This window comes from Molossus molossus, unplaced genomic scaffold, assembly GCF_014108415.1.
Source record: "Molossus molossus isolate mMolMol1 unplaced genomic scaffold, mMolMol1.p scaffold_m16_p_1, whole genome shotgun sequence".
Taxonomy (NCBI): domain Eukaryota; kingdom Metazoa; phylum Chordata; class Mammalia; order Chiroptera; family Molossidae; genus Molossus; species Molossus molossus.
In genome coordinates this window covers 62,257,539-62,275,140 of record NW_023425344.1, presented here as the reverse complement: position 1 = coordinate 62,275,140, position 17,602 = coordinate 62,257,539, and the positions used below count along the sequence as shown (strand labels likewise).

General features: G+C 39.8%; 1 protein-coding gene across 2 annotated transcripts in view; it reads left to right on the top strand.

Moving 5' to 3' along the window:
- The first annotated feature begins 2,437 nt into the window (after window positions 1–2,437).
- Window positions 2,438–17,602, top strand: part of COQ2 (coenzyme Q2, polyprenyltransferase) — a 34,141-nt gene continuing 18,976 nt past the window's right edge. For both annotated transcript variants that reach the window (XM_036278869.1, XM_036278862.1), the window contains exons 1-3: window positions 2,438–2,690; window positions 13,391–13,557; window positions 16,453–16,574. In XM_036278869.1, the coding sequence (XP_036134762.1) occupies window positions 2,438–2,690; window positions 13,391–13,557; window positions 16,453–16,574 (542 nt within the window). The remainder of the gene's footprint in view (window positions 2,691–13,390; window positions 13,558–16,452; window positions 16,575–17,602) is intronic.

The following is a 17,602-nucleotide window of genomic DNA, read 5'->3' as shown; positions in this document are numbered from 1 at the left end:
ATAAAGACACAGATCCTCAAAGGACCATTATTCCAGAGCCAATGCAGCCTCCAAAGCATTCCATTGTCTTCCAATAAAATAGGATTGCAAGAACTTCTGTCCCACTGCAGCAGATCCCATCCAGCAAAATATTGTAACTTTTATAACTGGGAGAGGATAGGTAGGGCAAGTCCACACCAGGTGCTGGATCATCAAGGGATGCCATTTTAGAACTCTCCTCAACTCCAAAGGCAGGCTTACAAGTCATTAACTGAAATGTTTATCTGACATCAGTCTATTTATTTTGGCTGTAGAAGACTGGAAGTCTCTGAATTACTCTTTATCAGTGCTCTCGTTATTTTTCCGTAAAAGTGAGCTCATCTGTTTCCAACTTCTGAAAGACTAAATTTGCATAGGCAGCTAGAACAAATGAGCTTCAGGATGCAACTATTCTGTCTCATCCTTAGAGCACATCTTTTATTTTCACAAGAAATATCCTAAGCTGAGTCTAGTGACCTAACCACAAACATTTACCTGTTTGTCAGTTATTTTAAGGAAGGCAAGTGGAAGAGTTTATGCAGGTAAAGTTTTTGTTAGGACTAGAATTGCTATATCTTTAAGTCCTCTTCTGACTTCAATGTAATATGTATATATTACTTTATAATATTGTGGTATAAGAAATATTTGGTCTTTGTCTCCATTTCCTAGCACAAAGTTCCTAAAACCCTTGGAATTTCCTGAGTGATAGGAGTTGGGGTTTTTTTTGTTTTTTTGTGTTTTTTTTTTGTCATTCATAAGGAGCCCCTTTTGAGGGAACTTTTATAAAATCCTGAAGGATGGGAGCTGGTTGCCAGAGGAACCAACCATGTTATTAGAGAGTTGGAACTTTCATACCCACTCCTGACTTTCATGGAGAGGAGATAGACTAGAGATCAAGTTCAGTCACCAATGGTCAATGATTTAATCAATCATGCCTATACTGAAGCCTCCATAAAACCCCAAAAAGATGGGGTTCAGAGCTGGTGAACACATGGAGGTTCAGGGAGGGTGGCTTATGCCTAGAGAGGGCGTGGAAGCTCTATGCCCCTTCCTACATACCTTGCCCTATGTATCTCTTCCATCTGGCTATTCTTGAGTTATGTCCTTTTATTATAAACTGGTAATCTAGTAAATAAAATGTTTCCTAAATTTCCTGAACCACTCCGGCAAATTAATAAAACTTCAGAAAGGGGTCTTGGGCTCTTCCTAGCTGTAGCCAATAGGTCAGAAGCACAGCTAACAACTTGGACTTTCCACCTGCTTCTGCAGTGGGTGGAGGAGCAGTCTTGTGGAAGCCCTTAATCTGTGGGATCTGCTGCTATTTTCAGGTTGTGCCAGAATTGAGTTAAATCACAGGCCACCCAGGTGGTGTCACAATTGCTTCATATGTGAAAACTCACACATCTGGTGTCAGAAGTGGAATAGTGTTGCAGTAGAATATTAAGAGTAGAGGAAACACATACAGGAAGAATTGTGTTTTTCCCTTTACTCATCTACAGGGTGGGACAAAAGTGAGTTTATAGTTGTTCATATGAAAAATAATACAAGAATAAAGTCTGTTTTGCATACTCACAACTGTAAACCTATTTTTGCCCCAGCCTGTAGAACAAAGTTTCTCAGTGCTTTGATCCCTCTGTCTATATAATTAGTGAACAAGTTGTGTGCTAGTTTTGTAGAATTATCAAGGGCTGACCTCTTGCCAACACCACTGGGAACTCAAGACATCACAGCATCACTGTTCAGGAAAGGAGCTTAAAGACTAACCTAATTCTCTGGAATAGTAAAATCCAGAAGAGGGACTTGTCCATGGTCACTCAGTAAGTGGTTAAGTGAGATAATACATGTAAAGCGCCTCTACCAGTGCCTGGCACACAGCGGTACCGAGAGCTGCTATGCTTGCGAGCCAGCCGGCTGTTCAGCTGCAGGCTCCCAGCTTCCCACAGTCCAGGCCTCTCACTTACACCAACTCCTTTGAATTGACTGCTAAGTACGAGATTTTCACTTTGTAATGAACGTCCCTTAACTCTGAGTACGGGTTTAACTTACATTCTTGGATTTGGTTGCTAGGTACCCTTTTAGCTTCAAACAAACCACCTGCCTTAAAAATCAACATTTGGGGTTCAGTAGATTTTTCGCGTGTTGTTGTTTTTTTCCTGCATAACCGTCCCGAACGAGTCAACGCTCTCCTTTCTTATTTACTGAGAAAGCCCATAACAGGAATTCCTTCTACGCCGAGTACCTAGGGGAGCGCCTGCCCAGGTAGACAGCCCACGACCATCCCTTTTTCACGCTCTTCAAGAGGCTGCGGGCCAGACCGCGGAGAGGCGGACAGGCCTCTGGCTAACGTCACTGCGCATGCCTACGGAGACCCGGCGCCCGGGGATGACGTCGGCCTGTGCGGCCCGCGCTTCCCCGCACCATGTTGGGCGCCGGCGCTGCGGGGCTCGCGTGGGGCCGGCGGGCCGTGACGCAGGCGTGGCTGCGGGGCGCGCGCGGCCGCCCCCTGGCCCTGGCGCGCGCGGCCGGCACGCTCCGAACGGGGGACCGGCCGCCCTCCGCCGGGCGGGGGCCGCGCTGGCGTCGCCTCAGCCTGTCGGCCGCGGCGGTCGTGGACTCGGCGCCCCGCCCTCTGCAGCCCTACCTGCGCCTCATGCGGTTGGACAAGCCCATTGGTGAGTGCGGCGGGCGCGCGGTTAGTCCCGGGCTGCTGGCGTCCTGGAAACGAAGCGTCAGAGCCGGGACTTGGCCGCCGGGCCCCGGGTTCCCTCGAGACACTCGAACCCAGCGGTCTCTGAATGACCTGCCTGCCGTCACGCCCCTCCGCCGGCGCCGGGCACCAGTCGCTCGTTCCACAGGCCTTGTTTTAAGTGGTGAATCGAGTAGAAATCCCGTGCTCGTGTACCTGCACTGCAGAGGTGTACAGTTGTAGCACTTTCATTGCGTTTGATAGGCTCCCAACCGAAGGAGACAACAGACGCTGCAGAGCCAGAGCACAGGAACCTGGTGCTGCGATGCTGGGTTCTACTTCTTTGTCTTGTACCACCTGTGGCACCGAGACTTAATTCATTTGAATGCAGCACATACAGTACTTAGGGGCTGCCAGCAGCTCCTAGTCGCCTCGGAGGATTCCCCTGACCTTCCTGTTTAAAATAGGACCCACCACCTCGCTCTATCCCCGTCACCCACGGTTTTTGTTTTTCTTCTGTTCAAAGCACTCTCCATTAAAGAACTTCATGCATTTATGGGTTGATTGACTTCTCCAATACAAGTTTCACATAAGTGGAATTTTTAAAATCTAGAGTCTAGAACAGAGCCAAACAGTAGCATTGGATGAATGAATAAATCCCCACAACATTGCTTACCTTTAGAGAGAGAAAGAGCTATGGGAACTCCCTACTCTCAAGGAACTCCCAGTCCAGTTGAAAAAGCTGATGTAAGTGATACAGATAGTAAGTACAGCAGGAAAGACAGTAATTACTGTGGATCTTCATTGCTGGAAAAAGTCAAGAAGTATAACTCTAAGGACAGGTAGATTTTTCAGAGGAGGGTAGAGCTCTTGATTGGTGGGGGAAATATTTTTGCAAAACCCAGAAGGCAGTGTTGTTGGAACACTAAGAATATAGGCCGATCTGGAACCCCATGTGGGTGTAGAAAATAGTCAGAGTGGAGGCTGGTTAAGAGCTGGACTGAGAAAGGATGGACAATGAGGAGAGCGGATTAGAGGCTGAACTCCAGGTAATCTTGATGATAGCATTGCTATTGCACTGCGTGGACATACATTCAAATGTGTAGATATATTTTCTCCACCTTTGCCTACACCAGCCTGCTTGCTTTGGTTCTAAATAAGATGATGATTGCAGGATTTTAAGATAACTTAGTAGCAGTTCTTTGTGTTACAGTTCATTCAACAAACATTTTTTGAGCTCCTATGTATGCCAGGAATAATAAGTTGACAGTAGTAGAATCCAGGTTTGATATTTCTGTATTAAAATTCTTTTGTGGGGTAATTTTATGTTTGTTGTTTTACTTTGTTGAAGTTTAACCTTGTTAATCTCCATAAACCAAAATGTGTTTTATTGATTTTCAGAATGGATTACTTCTTTCAAATGGGTCACAAACTATATTACTTCAGGAAATTCCAGCAGGTGGCACTCCTTCATTAAATTGGTGGTGAGAGAGAGAGATTTTGGGTTTTTTTAATCTTCACTCAGGATTTTTTTTTTTTTTTTTTTTTTTAATCCTCACCCGAGGACATTTTTTGTTCAGATAGAGTGGGAGGGAGGGAGAGAGAGAGAGAGAAAGAAACATTGACATGAAAGGGACACATCGAGTGGTTGCCACCCACAGGACCCAACCAAGGCCGGGGACAAACTGTAACTGAGGTACATGCCCTTAGCGGGAACTGAACCCGGGTCTCTCTGGACCACAGGCTGACGCTCTAACTGCTGAGCCAAACCAGCCAGGGCAAGGATATCTTTCCACTGATTTTTTTTTTTTTTAAGATACACTAGGAACACAATGGAATACTATGCAGCTGTAAGAAAGAAAGATCTCTTATCCTTTGAGACAACATGACAACATGGAGGAACCTGGAGAGTATAATGCTAAGCAAAATAAGCCAATCAGAGAAAGACAAATATCACATGATCTCACTTATTTGTGGAATATGAACAAAATAAGATGATGAAAAAAATAGACACAGAGACATAGAAGTAGGTTTCAGACTGACAAACTTCAGAGGAGGGGGCAGGGTGGAGGGAAGAGATAAACCAAAGAACTTATGCATATAAGCGTAACCAATGGACGTAGACAACAGTGCTGGGGTGGGGTGGGAACAGGAGGAGGGTGTCAGTGGGGGGAAAAAGGAGAAGCATCTGTAACAAAAAAAAATGAAAATGCCTAAACATGGAAAGAAAAATAGAATAAAGTAGGAAATAAATACATTTGAGAAGAAGCATTATTAGCACATAGATGATCTGGAAATGAATAAAACAAACACATTTACGTATTTCTTAATTCTTATACAGTCTACTATTTTCCAGCAGTAACCTGAAAGAAGAATTGCAATCTTGAGTAATGGCAAATTCATACATATAGTCATACAGAAAAGGACTTGTTACCTGCAGTATACAGTATCCATGCTCTCTTATGAGTTAAAAATGAATTTTCTTGCTAGACATGTTTTATAAAGAAAGTTAAAAATCTCCCTGGCTGGTTTGGCTCAGCAGTTAGAGCGTCAGCCTACGGTCCAGAAAGACCTGGGTTCGGTTCCCACTAAGGGCATGTACTTTGGTAGCAGTTTGTCTTCGGCCCTTGTTGGGTCATGCGGGTGGCAGCCAGTCGATGTGTCCCTTTCACATCAATGTTTCTCTCTCTCTCTCTCTCTCTCCCTCCCACTCTGTCTGAATAAAAAATGGAAAAATGTCCTCGGGTGAAGATAAAAAAAAGAAGAAGATAGAGTGAGAAGGAGGGATAGAGAGAGAGAAACATCCATGTGAGAGAGATACTTTGATTGGTTGCCTCCTGCACAACCCTGATGAGGGCCAAGGGCCAGGGATCATACCAGCAACCGAGGTACTTACACTTGACTGGGAATCGAACCTGAGACTTTGGTCCGGGGGCCAGTGCTCTATCCACTAAGCCAAACCGTCCAGGGCTGGTGGTGTAAATTTGTTTACTGCATTTATGGGTGATTATGTTGTCTTAAAGATAAGATGTAATTAGTGAATGACTCCTAGACTCCATTTACACAGGTTCTTTTGTCTACCTATCACCTGCCAAAACTTGTTCACTTTATTTAATCTCCCAGAGAGTTTTTCCTTTTTCTACAGCAAACATTTTTTTTCTAAAATATATCTGGGTATAATAAAAATAGTGCCTATCTCATAGATTTGTTGTGAGTGTTATATGACAGCAACTGGCACATAGTAAGCACCATATATTTAGTATTATTGTTTGTGTTTTCATTACCAATATTGTCTTCTCATAACAACTCTGACAGGTAGATATCTTTCCTCTCATTTATCGATGACAAAGAATGAGCCTTAAAGTTTAATATACTTTGTAGTTCTCAACCTTCCTAATGCCGCAACCCTTTAATACAGTTCCTCATGTTGTGGTGACCCCCAACCATAAAATTATTTTCGTTGCTATTTCATAATTGTCATTTGGCTACTGTTATGTCTTAGGTGACCCACAGGTTGAGAACAGCTGCTTTAGTGTCTGGTGTCACTCCACTTACTAGTGGCAGACATCAAAGGGGAGGTCTGACTTTCTCTGTTATAGGAACACTCCTCTTCTGTAGAGGCAACCTACAGATTCCTAAGTAAGTAAATATGCTACCTATAATACAGACTTAAGGGTAAGAAAATTTTGTTCTAAACACAAAATGCTATAGGTGGTTACACATAAATGGAACATTTAGTTCTAATTGCACCGGGATCATAATGCCTGTGAAGTGACGGTTTTTTCTTTTCTTTCTTTTTTTTTTCTTTTTTTTATTTTTATTTTTTATTTTTTATTTTATTTTTTTTACGGTTTTTTCTTTTCTATCGGGGCAGGATCACCTAGCTATTCCTCTTCCCCTCTGAGTTATAAGAACATAGTTAAACCTATTGTTTTAACTGCTGCACATCTATTGCCTCAGTGTAAAATAGGAATAATAGTGCCTATTTAAAAGGGTGTTTTTGAGGATTAAATGAGTTTATACATTTAAAGCATTTAGAATACTGCCCGGCATTCCACAAACATTGAGGCGGGGGCGGGGGTTCATAATGAGTTGCTCCAAGATATGTCTCTGTGGTATGGGGATTATTTTCAACTGAAGGTAATCAAGACTTTGCAGGCTGAAGAGAAACTTTTACCTCTCAATTAAATCTTGAATTGTGGGCCTTGTCCTTAACAAGAGTTATTAACAAAAATAACTTCTTATGACCTATTTAGAGGTTAGGGCAAATTAACCACTGAACATCTGCTCTTCTTATCAATCTGTGAATTAAATCCCTTTCTAGAGCTGTTTTTTTTTGTTTTTGTTTTTGTTTTTATCCTCACCCGAGGATATTTTTTCCATTTTTTGTACAGATAGAGTGGGAGGGAGAGAGAGGAAGGGAGAGAGAGTGAGAAACATCGACGTGAAGGGACACATCGAGTGCCAAACTGGCCAGGGCTCTAGAGCTGTTTTAAAAGCCCAGAGGTCTGCCCTGGCCGGTTTGGCTCAGCGGTTAGAGCCTCGGCCTGCGGTCCGGAGAGACCCGGGTTCGGTTCCCGCTAAGGGCATGTGCCTCGGTTGCAGTTTGTCCCCGGCCCTGGTTGGTCGTGCAGGTGGCAGCCACTCGATGTGTCCCTTTCACATCGATGTTTCTCTCTCTCTTCCTCTCTCCCCCTCCCACTCGACCTGAACAAAAAATAGAAAAATGTCCTCAGGTGAGGATAAATAAATAAATAAATAAAAGCCCAGAGGTCTTACCTCATTCCTTAGCTTAGGATGTCATGTATTTTACCGTCTATCTCTGAACCTTTCATGTGTATGTGGAGTTCCTGTACATATGTATGTAATTAAATGTGGTTATTTTCTCTTGTTAATCTGTCCCACATAGATTTAATTGTTAGACTAGCCAAAAGAACCTAGAAGGGTAGAGGAAACTTTATTCCTCCCCGACATTAGCTCTCGTTGTTCAGGTCTGGACTGGCCATTTCTCAAACCTTTCCTTGCCTTTTTTGCTCTCTGAGTTTAAGCCCATTTTGGAAGAATCTTCCTGAATTCTCCCTATTTTCTCCCCAGGTAACTTGGGTGGCACTGTTTTATGCTTTTGTAGGACCCTGTGCTTTCTCTGTTGTTAAGTTTATCTATTTTATTATTGGTTGTTTAATTGTGTTTCTTCCTTTTGATTTATAAGCTGTGAAAAGGCAAAAACCGGCTCTCAGTCACCATTGTATGCCCAGTTCCTAGCACAGCCCTGGCACAAAATACATGCTTTATAAATATTTGCAAATGAATAAAAGAAACTTAATGAAGCTTACACATGATTATAAGTACTTTGTCATTTGACTATTTTTATACAGGGTCTGGTTTTTCTCTGGACCCCAGGCCGACGCTCTAACCACTGAGCCAAACTGGCCAGGGCACAGGGTCTGGTTTTTCTTTAGCCACATATCTTTTTTCTCTTATATTGCTAAATAGGGAGGGAAAATTCAGAATTTATCTAAAAGGCACCATATCCAAATATTTGTTGAAAGACTTTCTTTTGAAAATAAGATACGTATTAAAGTTCACGTGTGAAATCTCTTACTCATACAATCTACAGTAATACCCCCTTATCTACGGTTTTACTTTCTGTGGTTTCAGTTACCCACTGTGGTCCAAAATATTAAATAGAAAATTCTAGAAATAATTCTATAAACAATTCATAAGTTTTAAGTTGCATACCATTCTGAATAGCTTGATGCAGTTGTGAGCCATCCCACTCTGCCCAGGATGTGAATAGTCCCTTTGTCCGGTATGTCCACACTGTATATATATATACTACCCACCTGTTACTTATAGCTGTTGCAGTATTTCAGTGCTTGTGTTCAAGTAACCTTTGTTTACTTAAGTCCCAAAGCCAAGAGTAGTGATGTTGAATTCAGATGTGCCAAAGAGAATCCATAAAGTGCTTCCTTTAAGTGAAAAGATCATTTCTCAACTTAATAAAGGAAGAAAAATCTTACGCTGAAGTTGCTAAGAGCTACAGTAAGAAGGAATTTTCTATTCATTACATTACAGAAAAGGAAAAAGAAATTGTGCAGGTTTTGCTGTAGCATCTCAGACTGCAAAAGTTACGGTAACATTGTGAGATAAATGCTTAGTTGAGATGAAAAAGATATTAAATTTGTGGGTGGAAGACATGAACAGAAAACATGTTCTGATTGACGGCAACATGGTGTGGCAGAGAGCATTGAGCCTCTACAAAGACTTCTGCAAGGGATCTCCTGGAACAAGTGACCACATTCACATAACTTTATTATAGTATATTGTTATATTTTATTATTAGTTAATTTCTTATTGTGCATAATTTATAAATTAAACTTTATCTTAGGTATATATGTGTAGGAAAACAGCATGTATAGCAGCAGTTCTCAACCTGTGGGTCACGACCCCTTTGGGGGTCAAACAACCCTTTCACAGGGGTCGCCTAAGACCATCGGAAAACACATATTTCCGATAGTCTTAGGAACTGAGACACCGCTCCTCTATCCGTCTCCAGGCGGGTCCACCCACATGCAGATACACCCACATACGAGTACCTGGTGTGATGACATCATCATGCCAACCCCATCACATACATCTAGTACAAATATAGGTGTATGTGACAGGGTCAGTGTCATAATGCACTTATGCAGAATAGTCACACATGTGTAGAGAGCAGCTACTGTGTAAAAAGCAGCTACTCTGTTAAAAAGCAGCTACTGTGTTGAAAGCAGCAGTATTGGAGGTAAAACGACACTTCATGAATTATAATTACTGGGTAAATGTAAAATCATGTACTGTAAAATCATCAACTACTGCAAAAAAATATATCTATACAATGGGAACTTAATCTGAATGCTGATTGGTCTTTTTATATTCAGCTGTGGTTGATGTGAATACTGCCCTCTTGTGATAGTTAACAGGTATGTAAAAAAACAACAACAGAGAATGGTAAATCATAGGAAACTAATGAACTGTATTGACTAAACTATACCATGTATCATCTTTTGTCTTTTTAAAGCTATTATTATATATTATTTTCATTAGCAAACCTTCCCATGACAATGGATCATGTACAGAAGAACGTTAAGAAAAGAAAATATAGTGAGGATTTTTTACAGCAGGAATTGAGAAACCACAGTGTGTTATTTGTTGTGAAGTTCTGTCAGCCGAATCTATGAAACCCAACAAATTAAAATGCCATTTTGATAGCAAGCATCTGAGCTTTGCCGGCAAGGATACCAACTATTTTAGAAGCAAAGCCGATGGACTCAAGAAAGCCAAACAGAGAAAGACAAGTATTACATGATCTCACTTATTTGTGGAATATAATGAACATAACAGTCTGAGGAATGGGGTAGTCCCAGAGACGTGGATGTGGGGTACAGACTGACAATCCTCAGAAGAGGGGAGGTGGGGGAGAGATAAACCACAGAACTTATATGCATGAACAATGGACATGGACAGCAAAGCTGGGGACAGGGCGGGGAGGGAGGAATCAGTGGGGGGAAAAGGAGAAACGTCTGTAACAAAAATAAATTAATTAATTAAAAAAATAAAAAGAAAGAAAGCTAGACTTGACACTGGTGGCAAGTACCACAAACAAAATGTAGCAGCCATTGAAGGTTCATATTTGGTGGCACTCAGAATCGCCAGAGCTATGAAACCTCGCTCCATTGCTGAGGATTTGCTGTTGCCAGTGGCTAAAGACACTGTTCGAGTTATGATCGGAGATGAATTTGTTACGAAATTGAGTGCAATTTCCTTATCTAACGACACTGTCTGCAGAAGAATAGATGACATGTTTGCTGATATTCTTAATCAGGTAATCCAGGAAATTAAATCTGCTCCACTTCCAATATTTAGCATCCAGCTTGATGAATCTACAGATATTGCAAACTGTTCACAGTTACTGGTTTACATGAGGTATATTAATGATGGCGACTTTAAAGATGAGTTCTTTTTTGCAAACCTCTTGAAATGACAACTACTGCACATGAAGTATTTGACACAGTTGATTCATTTCTGAAAGAGCATAAGATCTCTTGGGAAAAGGTTTGTGGTGTTTGCACAGATGGTGCTCCAGCTATGCTAGGATGTCGATCTGGATTTCAACGTTTGGTACTGAATGAGTCAACAAAAGTTGTTGGAACTTACTGTATGATTTATTGGCATATATTAGCAACGAAGACACTGCCACAAGAGATACAAGAAGTAATGAAAAGCGTCATAAGTTCTGTCAGTTTTGTAAAGGCAGGCACTTTAAACAGTCGACTGTTTTCGCAACTGTGCAACAAGTTGGATGCGCCAAACAATGCTCTGCTATTTCACACTGAAGTGAGATGGTTGTCAACAGGAAAAGTTTTAAAATGTCTTTCTTAGCTTCATGATGAACTCAAAACGTTTTTAATCAGAAAGCAAGACCACAGTTCGAAGCACTTTTCAGCGATAAAAGTGAACTGCAAAAAATAGCTTACTTGGTTGACATCTTTGCCATCTTGAATGAGTTAAACTTATCACTGCAAGGACCAAATGCAACATGCCTCGATTTGTCTAAAAAGATTCAATCATTCCAAATGAAACTTCAGCTTTGGGAAAAAAAAAAAAAATGGATGAAAATAAAATTTACATGTTGCCTACCTTATCTGCTTTCTTTGAGGAACATGACATTGAACCAGGCAAAAGGATTACGATGATAATTTCTGTGAAAGAACACTTGCACATGCTTGCAGACGAAATTTCATTGTACTTTTCAAATCTACCTATTTGCGCTTGCCAGAAGCCCATTCACAGTCAGTTGAAGATGTTCCTAACACAGCACAAGAGGAGTTCATTGAACTTATTAACAGCGATGCAGCAAGAACTGATACCTCTACAATGCCAGTTACAAAATTCTGGATCAAGTGTTTGCAGTCTTATCCTGTTCTGTCTGAGACTGTGTTGTGCCTTTCATTTCCAACAGCATGTCTTTGTGAAACAGGGTTTTCCAGCTTGTTGGTTATCAAGTCTAAATACAGAAGTAGACTTGTTGTGGAAGATGATCTTTGTTGTGCTCTTGCAAAGACTGCCCCAAGAATTTCTGATCTAGTGAGAAAAGCAATCTCAACCTTCGCACAGACATTGGCTTTTTACGCATACTGTCACAAAATGTAGCAATGTAGTTTACTGTTGTTATATTAAGACTGTTACCCATGCTACACCATGCTTCAAGACAAAATTTTATTTATTTGTAATTAGAAATAAATATTTCACAATATATAATTATATAGTTTTTGTGATTAATCACTATGCTTTAATTCTGTTCAACTTGTAACAATGAAAATACATCCTGCATATCAGATCTTTACATTAAGATTCATAACAGTAGCAAAATTACAGTTATGAAGTAGCAATGAAAATAATTTTATGGTTGGGGGACACCACAACGTGAGGAACTGTATTAAAGGGTCGCAGCATTAGGAAGGTTGAGAACCATTGATGTGTAGGGTTCAGTACTACTGGCAGTTTCAAGCATCCACTGGGGGTTTTGGAATGTATCTCCAACAGATAAGGGAGATATTGGTTTTAGCTTAACTTTATCTAGTTTATGAGCTAAGTGCCAAGAATTAAGCCTATTTGTGTGTGCAAGATATTAAAAATACAGTAGGTTAATAATCTCCCTACCCCAATACCCTTTTATTGTACTATGCTAATAACAGTAAAGAAAGTTCTATTAATTTATTTAAGCAGGTAATACATGCATATATTACACAAATCAGAAGATACAGAAGTGTAGAGGGAAAACTAAGTCTGTTGGTCAACCAGTTCCCCTCTCCATAGACACATTTCTAATATATCCTTCCTGATGTGCTCAATGAACATGGTAACGTTCAAGTGTATATATTTATTGTATGTGTGTGTGTGCATGTATACACATACATGTGTATTAAAATTTTCAGGTTGTTCATAGGGTTGGATCATTTTGTAACCTCATCAGAAATACATGAAAGTAGCCCTGGCCGGTTTGGCTCAGCGGTTGGAGCGTCAGCCTGCGGTACAGAGAGACCCGGGTTCGGTTCCCGCTAAGGGCACGTACCTCGGTTGCAGTTTGTCCCCGGCCCTGGTTGGTTGTGCGGGTGGCGGCCACTCGATGTGTCCCTTCACATCGATGTTTCTCTCTCTCTCTCTTCCTCTCTCTCCCTCCTGCTCTGTCTGAACAGAAAACGGAAAAATGTCCTCGGGTGAGGATAAAAAAAAAAAAAAGAAAGAAAGAAATACATGAAAGTATTCAATTCTCCAGATTGTGTTGTCAGACTTTGTGTTTTGACAATCTGATAGGTGAAAAATGTTACCTCGATGTAATTTTAATATGTATTTCTCAAAATTTATTATCTTTTCATATGAATAGCCACTTGTATTTCTTTCTGTGACCTTCTGTTATGTTTTTTGTCTTTTTTCAGTTGGACTATTTAGTGATCTCTCTTCAGTTTCTAGGAACCCTACATATTAGGGAGAATAGTCTTTTGTGATATGAGTTGCAGATTTATTATCCCAGTTTTGTCACGTGTGTTTTAATTCTTTGGGATGTGGTGTTTAAACAGTTTAAACAAATGAAAACAGTTAAATAACTGGAATTTGTACCTTTTTTATCTTTTTATTTTTACTTAGGAACCTGGCTTCTGTATCTGCCATGTACCTGGAGCATTGGTTTGGCAGCTGAACCAGGTTGTTTTCCAGATTGGTACGTGTTATCCCTCTTTGGCACTGGAGCTGTTCTGATGCGTGGAGCAGGCTGTACTATTAATGACATGTGGGACCAGGACTATGATAAAAAGGTAGTTTCATCCTCGAAAGGAACAGAGATGCTTCTCTGAATTCTGCAGAGTAACATGGTGGCATCAGCTTTGAATGTCACATAAAACAACAGGATTATTCAGTGTCCTCACTGAAATTCAGCATAAGAAGTGCCGATACCAATTGAATGAATAGCTGGTGTTACAGAGTTCAGTGTACTTCCTTTCTCAGCACAAGAGTGGCCATGGGGGCAAGGTGTGTACTTCATTTTTACAAAATGAATTAGGATTTAGAAGGCTAGGGTAAGGATGTTAGGAGTGAAGTGAAAAATCTGTCTGAACCTTTGGGTGTCTGAAAGAACTGTCATCCCTTTCTTTGCAACTTATATCGGAGCCATAACTATACATATGTAAATCAAATCTTAATTTAAATGAACTTAGGCAGCCCTATTAGAATTTGCTATAATTATTTCCTTTAAAAACATAACTTTATTCTTTTTTCTCCTTAGAAAAATAATATATTAGGTTATCTGGGTTATTGATATATATAATCTGTTAGCCATATAATAAACATTAGGTTGAAAAACATTGAAATAATCTGTTTATTTGGTTTTATAAGTTGTAAGCACTCTGGTTTCATTTAAAACTACATAGAATATGTTTTGATCATCATGTTACATACTTTTTAGTCTTTTCATTGAGTGCTTATTTTTAGATTTCAAATTTAGGTAGGTAATTATAACTGTACTGAAGGGCCAGTATAACTGTGTGGTTAGTGTGGTCAGTGGAAGTAGACTAACTGTGCTACTGTGCTACCTATGACTTTGGAAAATTACTGAGACTCTGTTTCAATTACATAAAATTTAGAAATGGCAAGACCTTGTGTGGCTAAAAGATAGGGTTGTTACAAGGATTCAATGATGTGATGCATATGTAGCTCTTAGAATAGTGGCACATTATCAATACTCAGATACTAGCTAATATCCTGAAACAAATAAAGAACATAGCATTAGCCCTGGCCGGTTTGGCTCAGCGGTTAGAGCATCGGCCTGCGGTCTGGAGAGACCCGGGTTCGGTTCCCGCTAAGGGCATGTACCTCGGTTGCAGTTTGTCCCTGGCCCTGGTTGGTTGTGCGGGTGGCGACCACTCGATGTGTCCCTTTCACATCGATGTTTTTCTCTCTCTCTCTGTTCCTCTCTCTCCCTCCCACTCTTATCTGAACAAAGAATGGAAAAATGTCCTCGGGTGAGGATGATAAAAAAAAAAAAGAACATAGTGTTATTTCCAACTGAAACTATAGGGACCAAAGCAAGGATGGAAGATCCAGTTCTGGCACTCTAACCAAGATGAGTCATTATAGTTTGACAAACTGTTTTATTGCAGAGTGAAACATGCTATAAATTGGGTCCGCAAATTTTTTGTAAAGAGGAACATAGTAGCCCTGGCGAATTTGGCTCAGTAGTTAAAGAGTCAGCCTGCGGTCCAGAGAGACCCGGATTTGGTTCCTGCTAAGGGCACGTACCTTGGTTGCAGTTTGTCCCAGACCCTGGTTGGGTCGTGCGGGAGACAGCCACTTGATGTGTCCCTTTCACATCGATGTTTCTCTCTCTCTCTCTCTCTCTTCCTCTCTCTCCCTCCCACTCTGTCTGAACAAAAAAAAATGGAAAAATGTCCTCTGGTGAGGATTAAAAAAAAATAATAATAACATAGTAAATATTTTAGGCTTTGTGGGCCATACTGTCTTTGTTGCAACTACTCTGGTGCAGCATAAAAGTAACCATACACAGCATGTAAACTAATGGATATGTCTCTTTCAATAAAACTATGTGTGGGTACCTTAATTTGAATTTCATATTATTTTCATGTGTCACAATACATTACTCTCTTCTTTTTTACATTTATTTGTAACCATCAAAAAAAGTAAAAACCAGCCTTAGCTCACAGGCCTTATAAAAACAGGCAGTAGGCTGGATTTGGCCCACAGGCCATAGTTTGCTAACCCTTGATATAAATCATATAAACATATGTTATATTAATAATAATTAACATTTATTGCATACTTATATGCTTCAAACACTACATTTACTCTGTGAGGTAGGGGTTGTTATTACCTCTCTCCCTTCTCCCTCTCTCTGTTTTTCTTTTAACAGGTAAGTAACCTTACCCCAAGAGAGATTAAGTAATTTGCCTAAATTCATATAGCCAAAAAGTGATGGAATTGGATTAAAATGCTGGGCTCTCTGATCTCAGATCCTGAGTTCTTTAGGTAGTGTTGAAATTTTTGTTTATGTTATTTGTGGTTCAATTTAAAATAATTACATTTCACGATCTCTTGGAAGGAAAAGAACAAGTATTATTTGTTTACATAATTACTCTATCTTTTCATCTTCTCACAGGGGGTTTGCCCTTTATATTTGGGTACAGCTAAAATATAAGATTACAGACCCATTCCTAAAGAACCCGGCAAAAACACTCCAATTTTCAAACCCAGATCATCTGTCTTCTTTCTTCATATCTAATTTCTGATTGCAGTGTTTCCCATACTCAAAACATTCACGGGATATTAGTGTTATTTGGCATGCACTGTAATTTTTCTTTCCTGAGAATTCTCATTATTATTGTCTCTCTTTTCTCTATGGAAATTGAACATACACTTGCTAATTAACCTAGGTAACTAAGTAGCTAGATAAGGAAGTCACTTTGTTTTGTTTGTTTAGGGTTGGGGATAGTAAAGGGAATGAGTGGTGGGAAATTTTAGTTCTTTTCAAAGGTACTTTAAAATCAACTTTTGATTCTTAGCAGTACTTCCAATGTTAATTTCGCGTTTTATTTAAACTTCTGCCTTAGTGCTTACCATGGACCAGTCACTTGATGAAATGTTTAAATAAATGATTGAGCCATTATGTGAAGCTAAGGTATCTATTTTTATGTGTTAAGGTTATAAGAACAGCAAACCGTCCAATAGCTGCTGGAGACATTTCAACTTTTCAGTCCTTCATTTTTCTCGGGGGACAGCTGACCCTGGCACTAGGTGTTCTTCTGTGTCTGAATTACTACAGGTATAGTAAATGTGTTGTTCATAATCATGTGTAAAATCTCTCCTTTGAAATAGAGGAAATAGAAATAAAATAAAATCGAAATATCTTTATCATATAGTTGTTTATTGGCTACCTATTGCGCATCTGTAAGTTAGCAAGTATAAATAAATCAACACACATTATAAAACCACATATGTTTTCATCCAAAGGAATTAAGATAAGAGATCAGCATTTAATTGATCCTGAACCACCTTTAGTACTTGCACTACATGCTCCTAAGAGACACAAGGCACTTTATAGGTTTTCTAGGTGCATACATGGATGTGTGTATACATATATACTCATTTATACAGGGATGAGCAGAAGTAGGTTTACAGTTGTTCCCATGAGAAATAATGCAATAATTAATAATAATATAAGAATAAACTGTGTTTTGTGTACTCACAGCTGTAAACCTACTTTTGCCAACCCCTGTATGATTTTATTTATGTTTATCGTATCTCTGAATACATAGAAGCAAAAGTGGTTATACTCATTATGCAAAAAGAGTGACTGGTCTTTCCCAGAGTTATGTTCCTAATCCATGATAAATGAAAAAAGTGGAAGGACTCATTTCTGTATCTCTTAAACAGAGACAGTTAAACTTCTGTGCATTAGATGGCTGTTTATGAAGTATTTCAATAAGAAAAAAAGAGGAAGTCAGCAAAAAGCATTACTTTATAAAGACCAGACTTAATTATATATCTTGCCCTGCTGGCATCACTCACATGAAAACACTTTGGAAGGTTATTCCTGGACGGGTGGTGTCAGGTGAGCTTTGAGGTACCTAAGAATGTCTTATGGTATTATCCTTTCATAGGGAATTTGTGACTTTATCCTCTTCTAGAGAAATAATACCCTGTTGTACGTATAGGGAAGGATATCTTGACTCTGATTCTCTGTTAGAACATCTCAGTTTCTAGCTGTCTTAAATGTTTGAATACAAAATTTAGAGAGGCAGTAGCATATGGTAGTAAGTTGGACTTTGGAGCCAATCTCTTAGAGCTTTA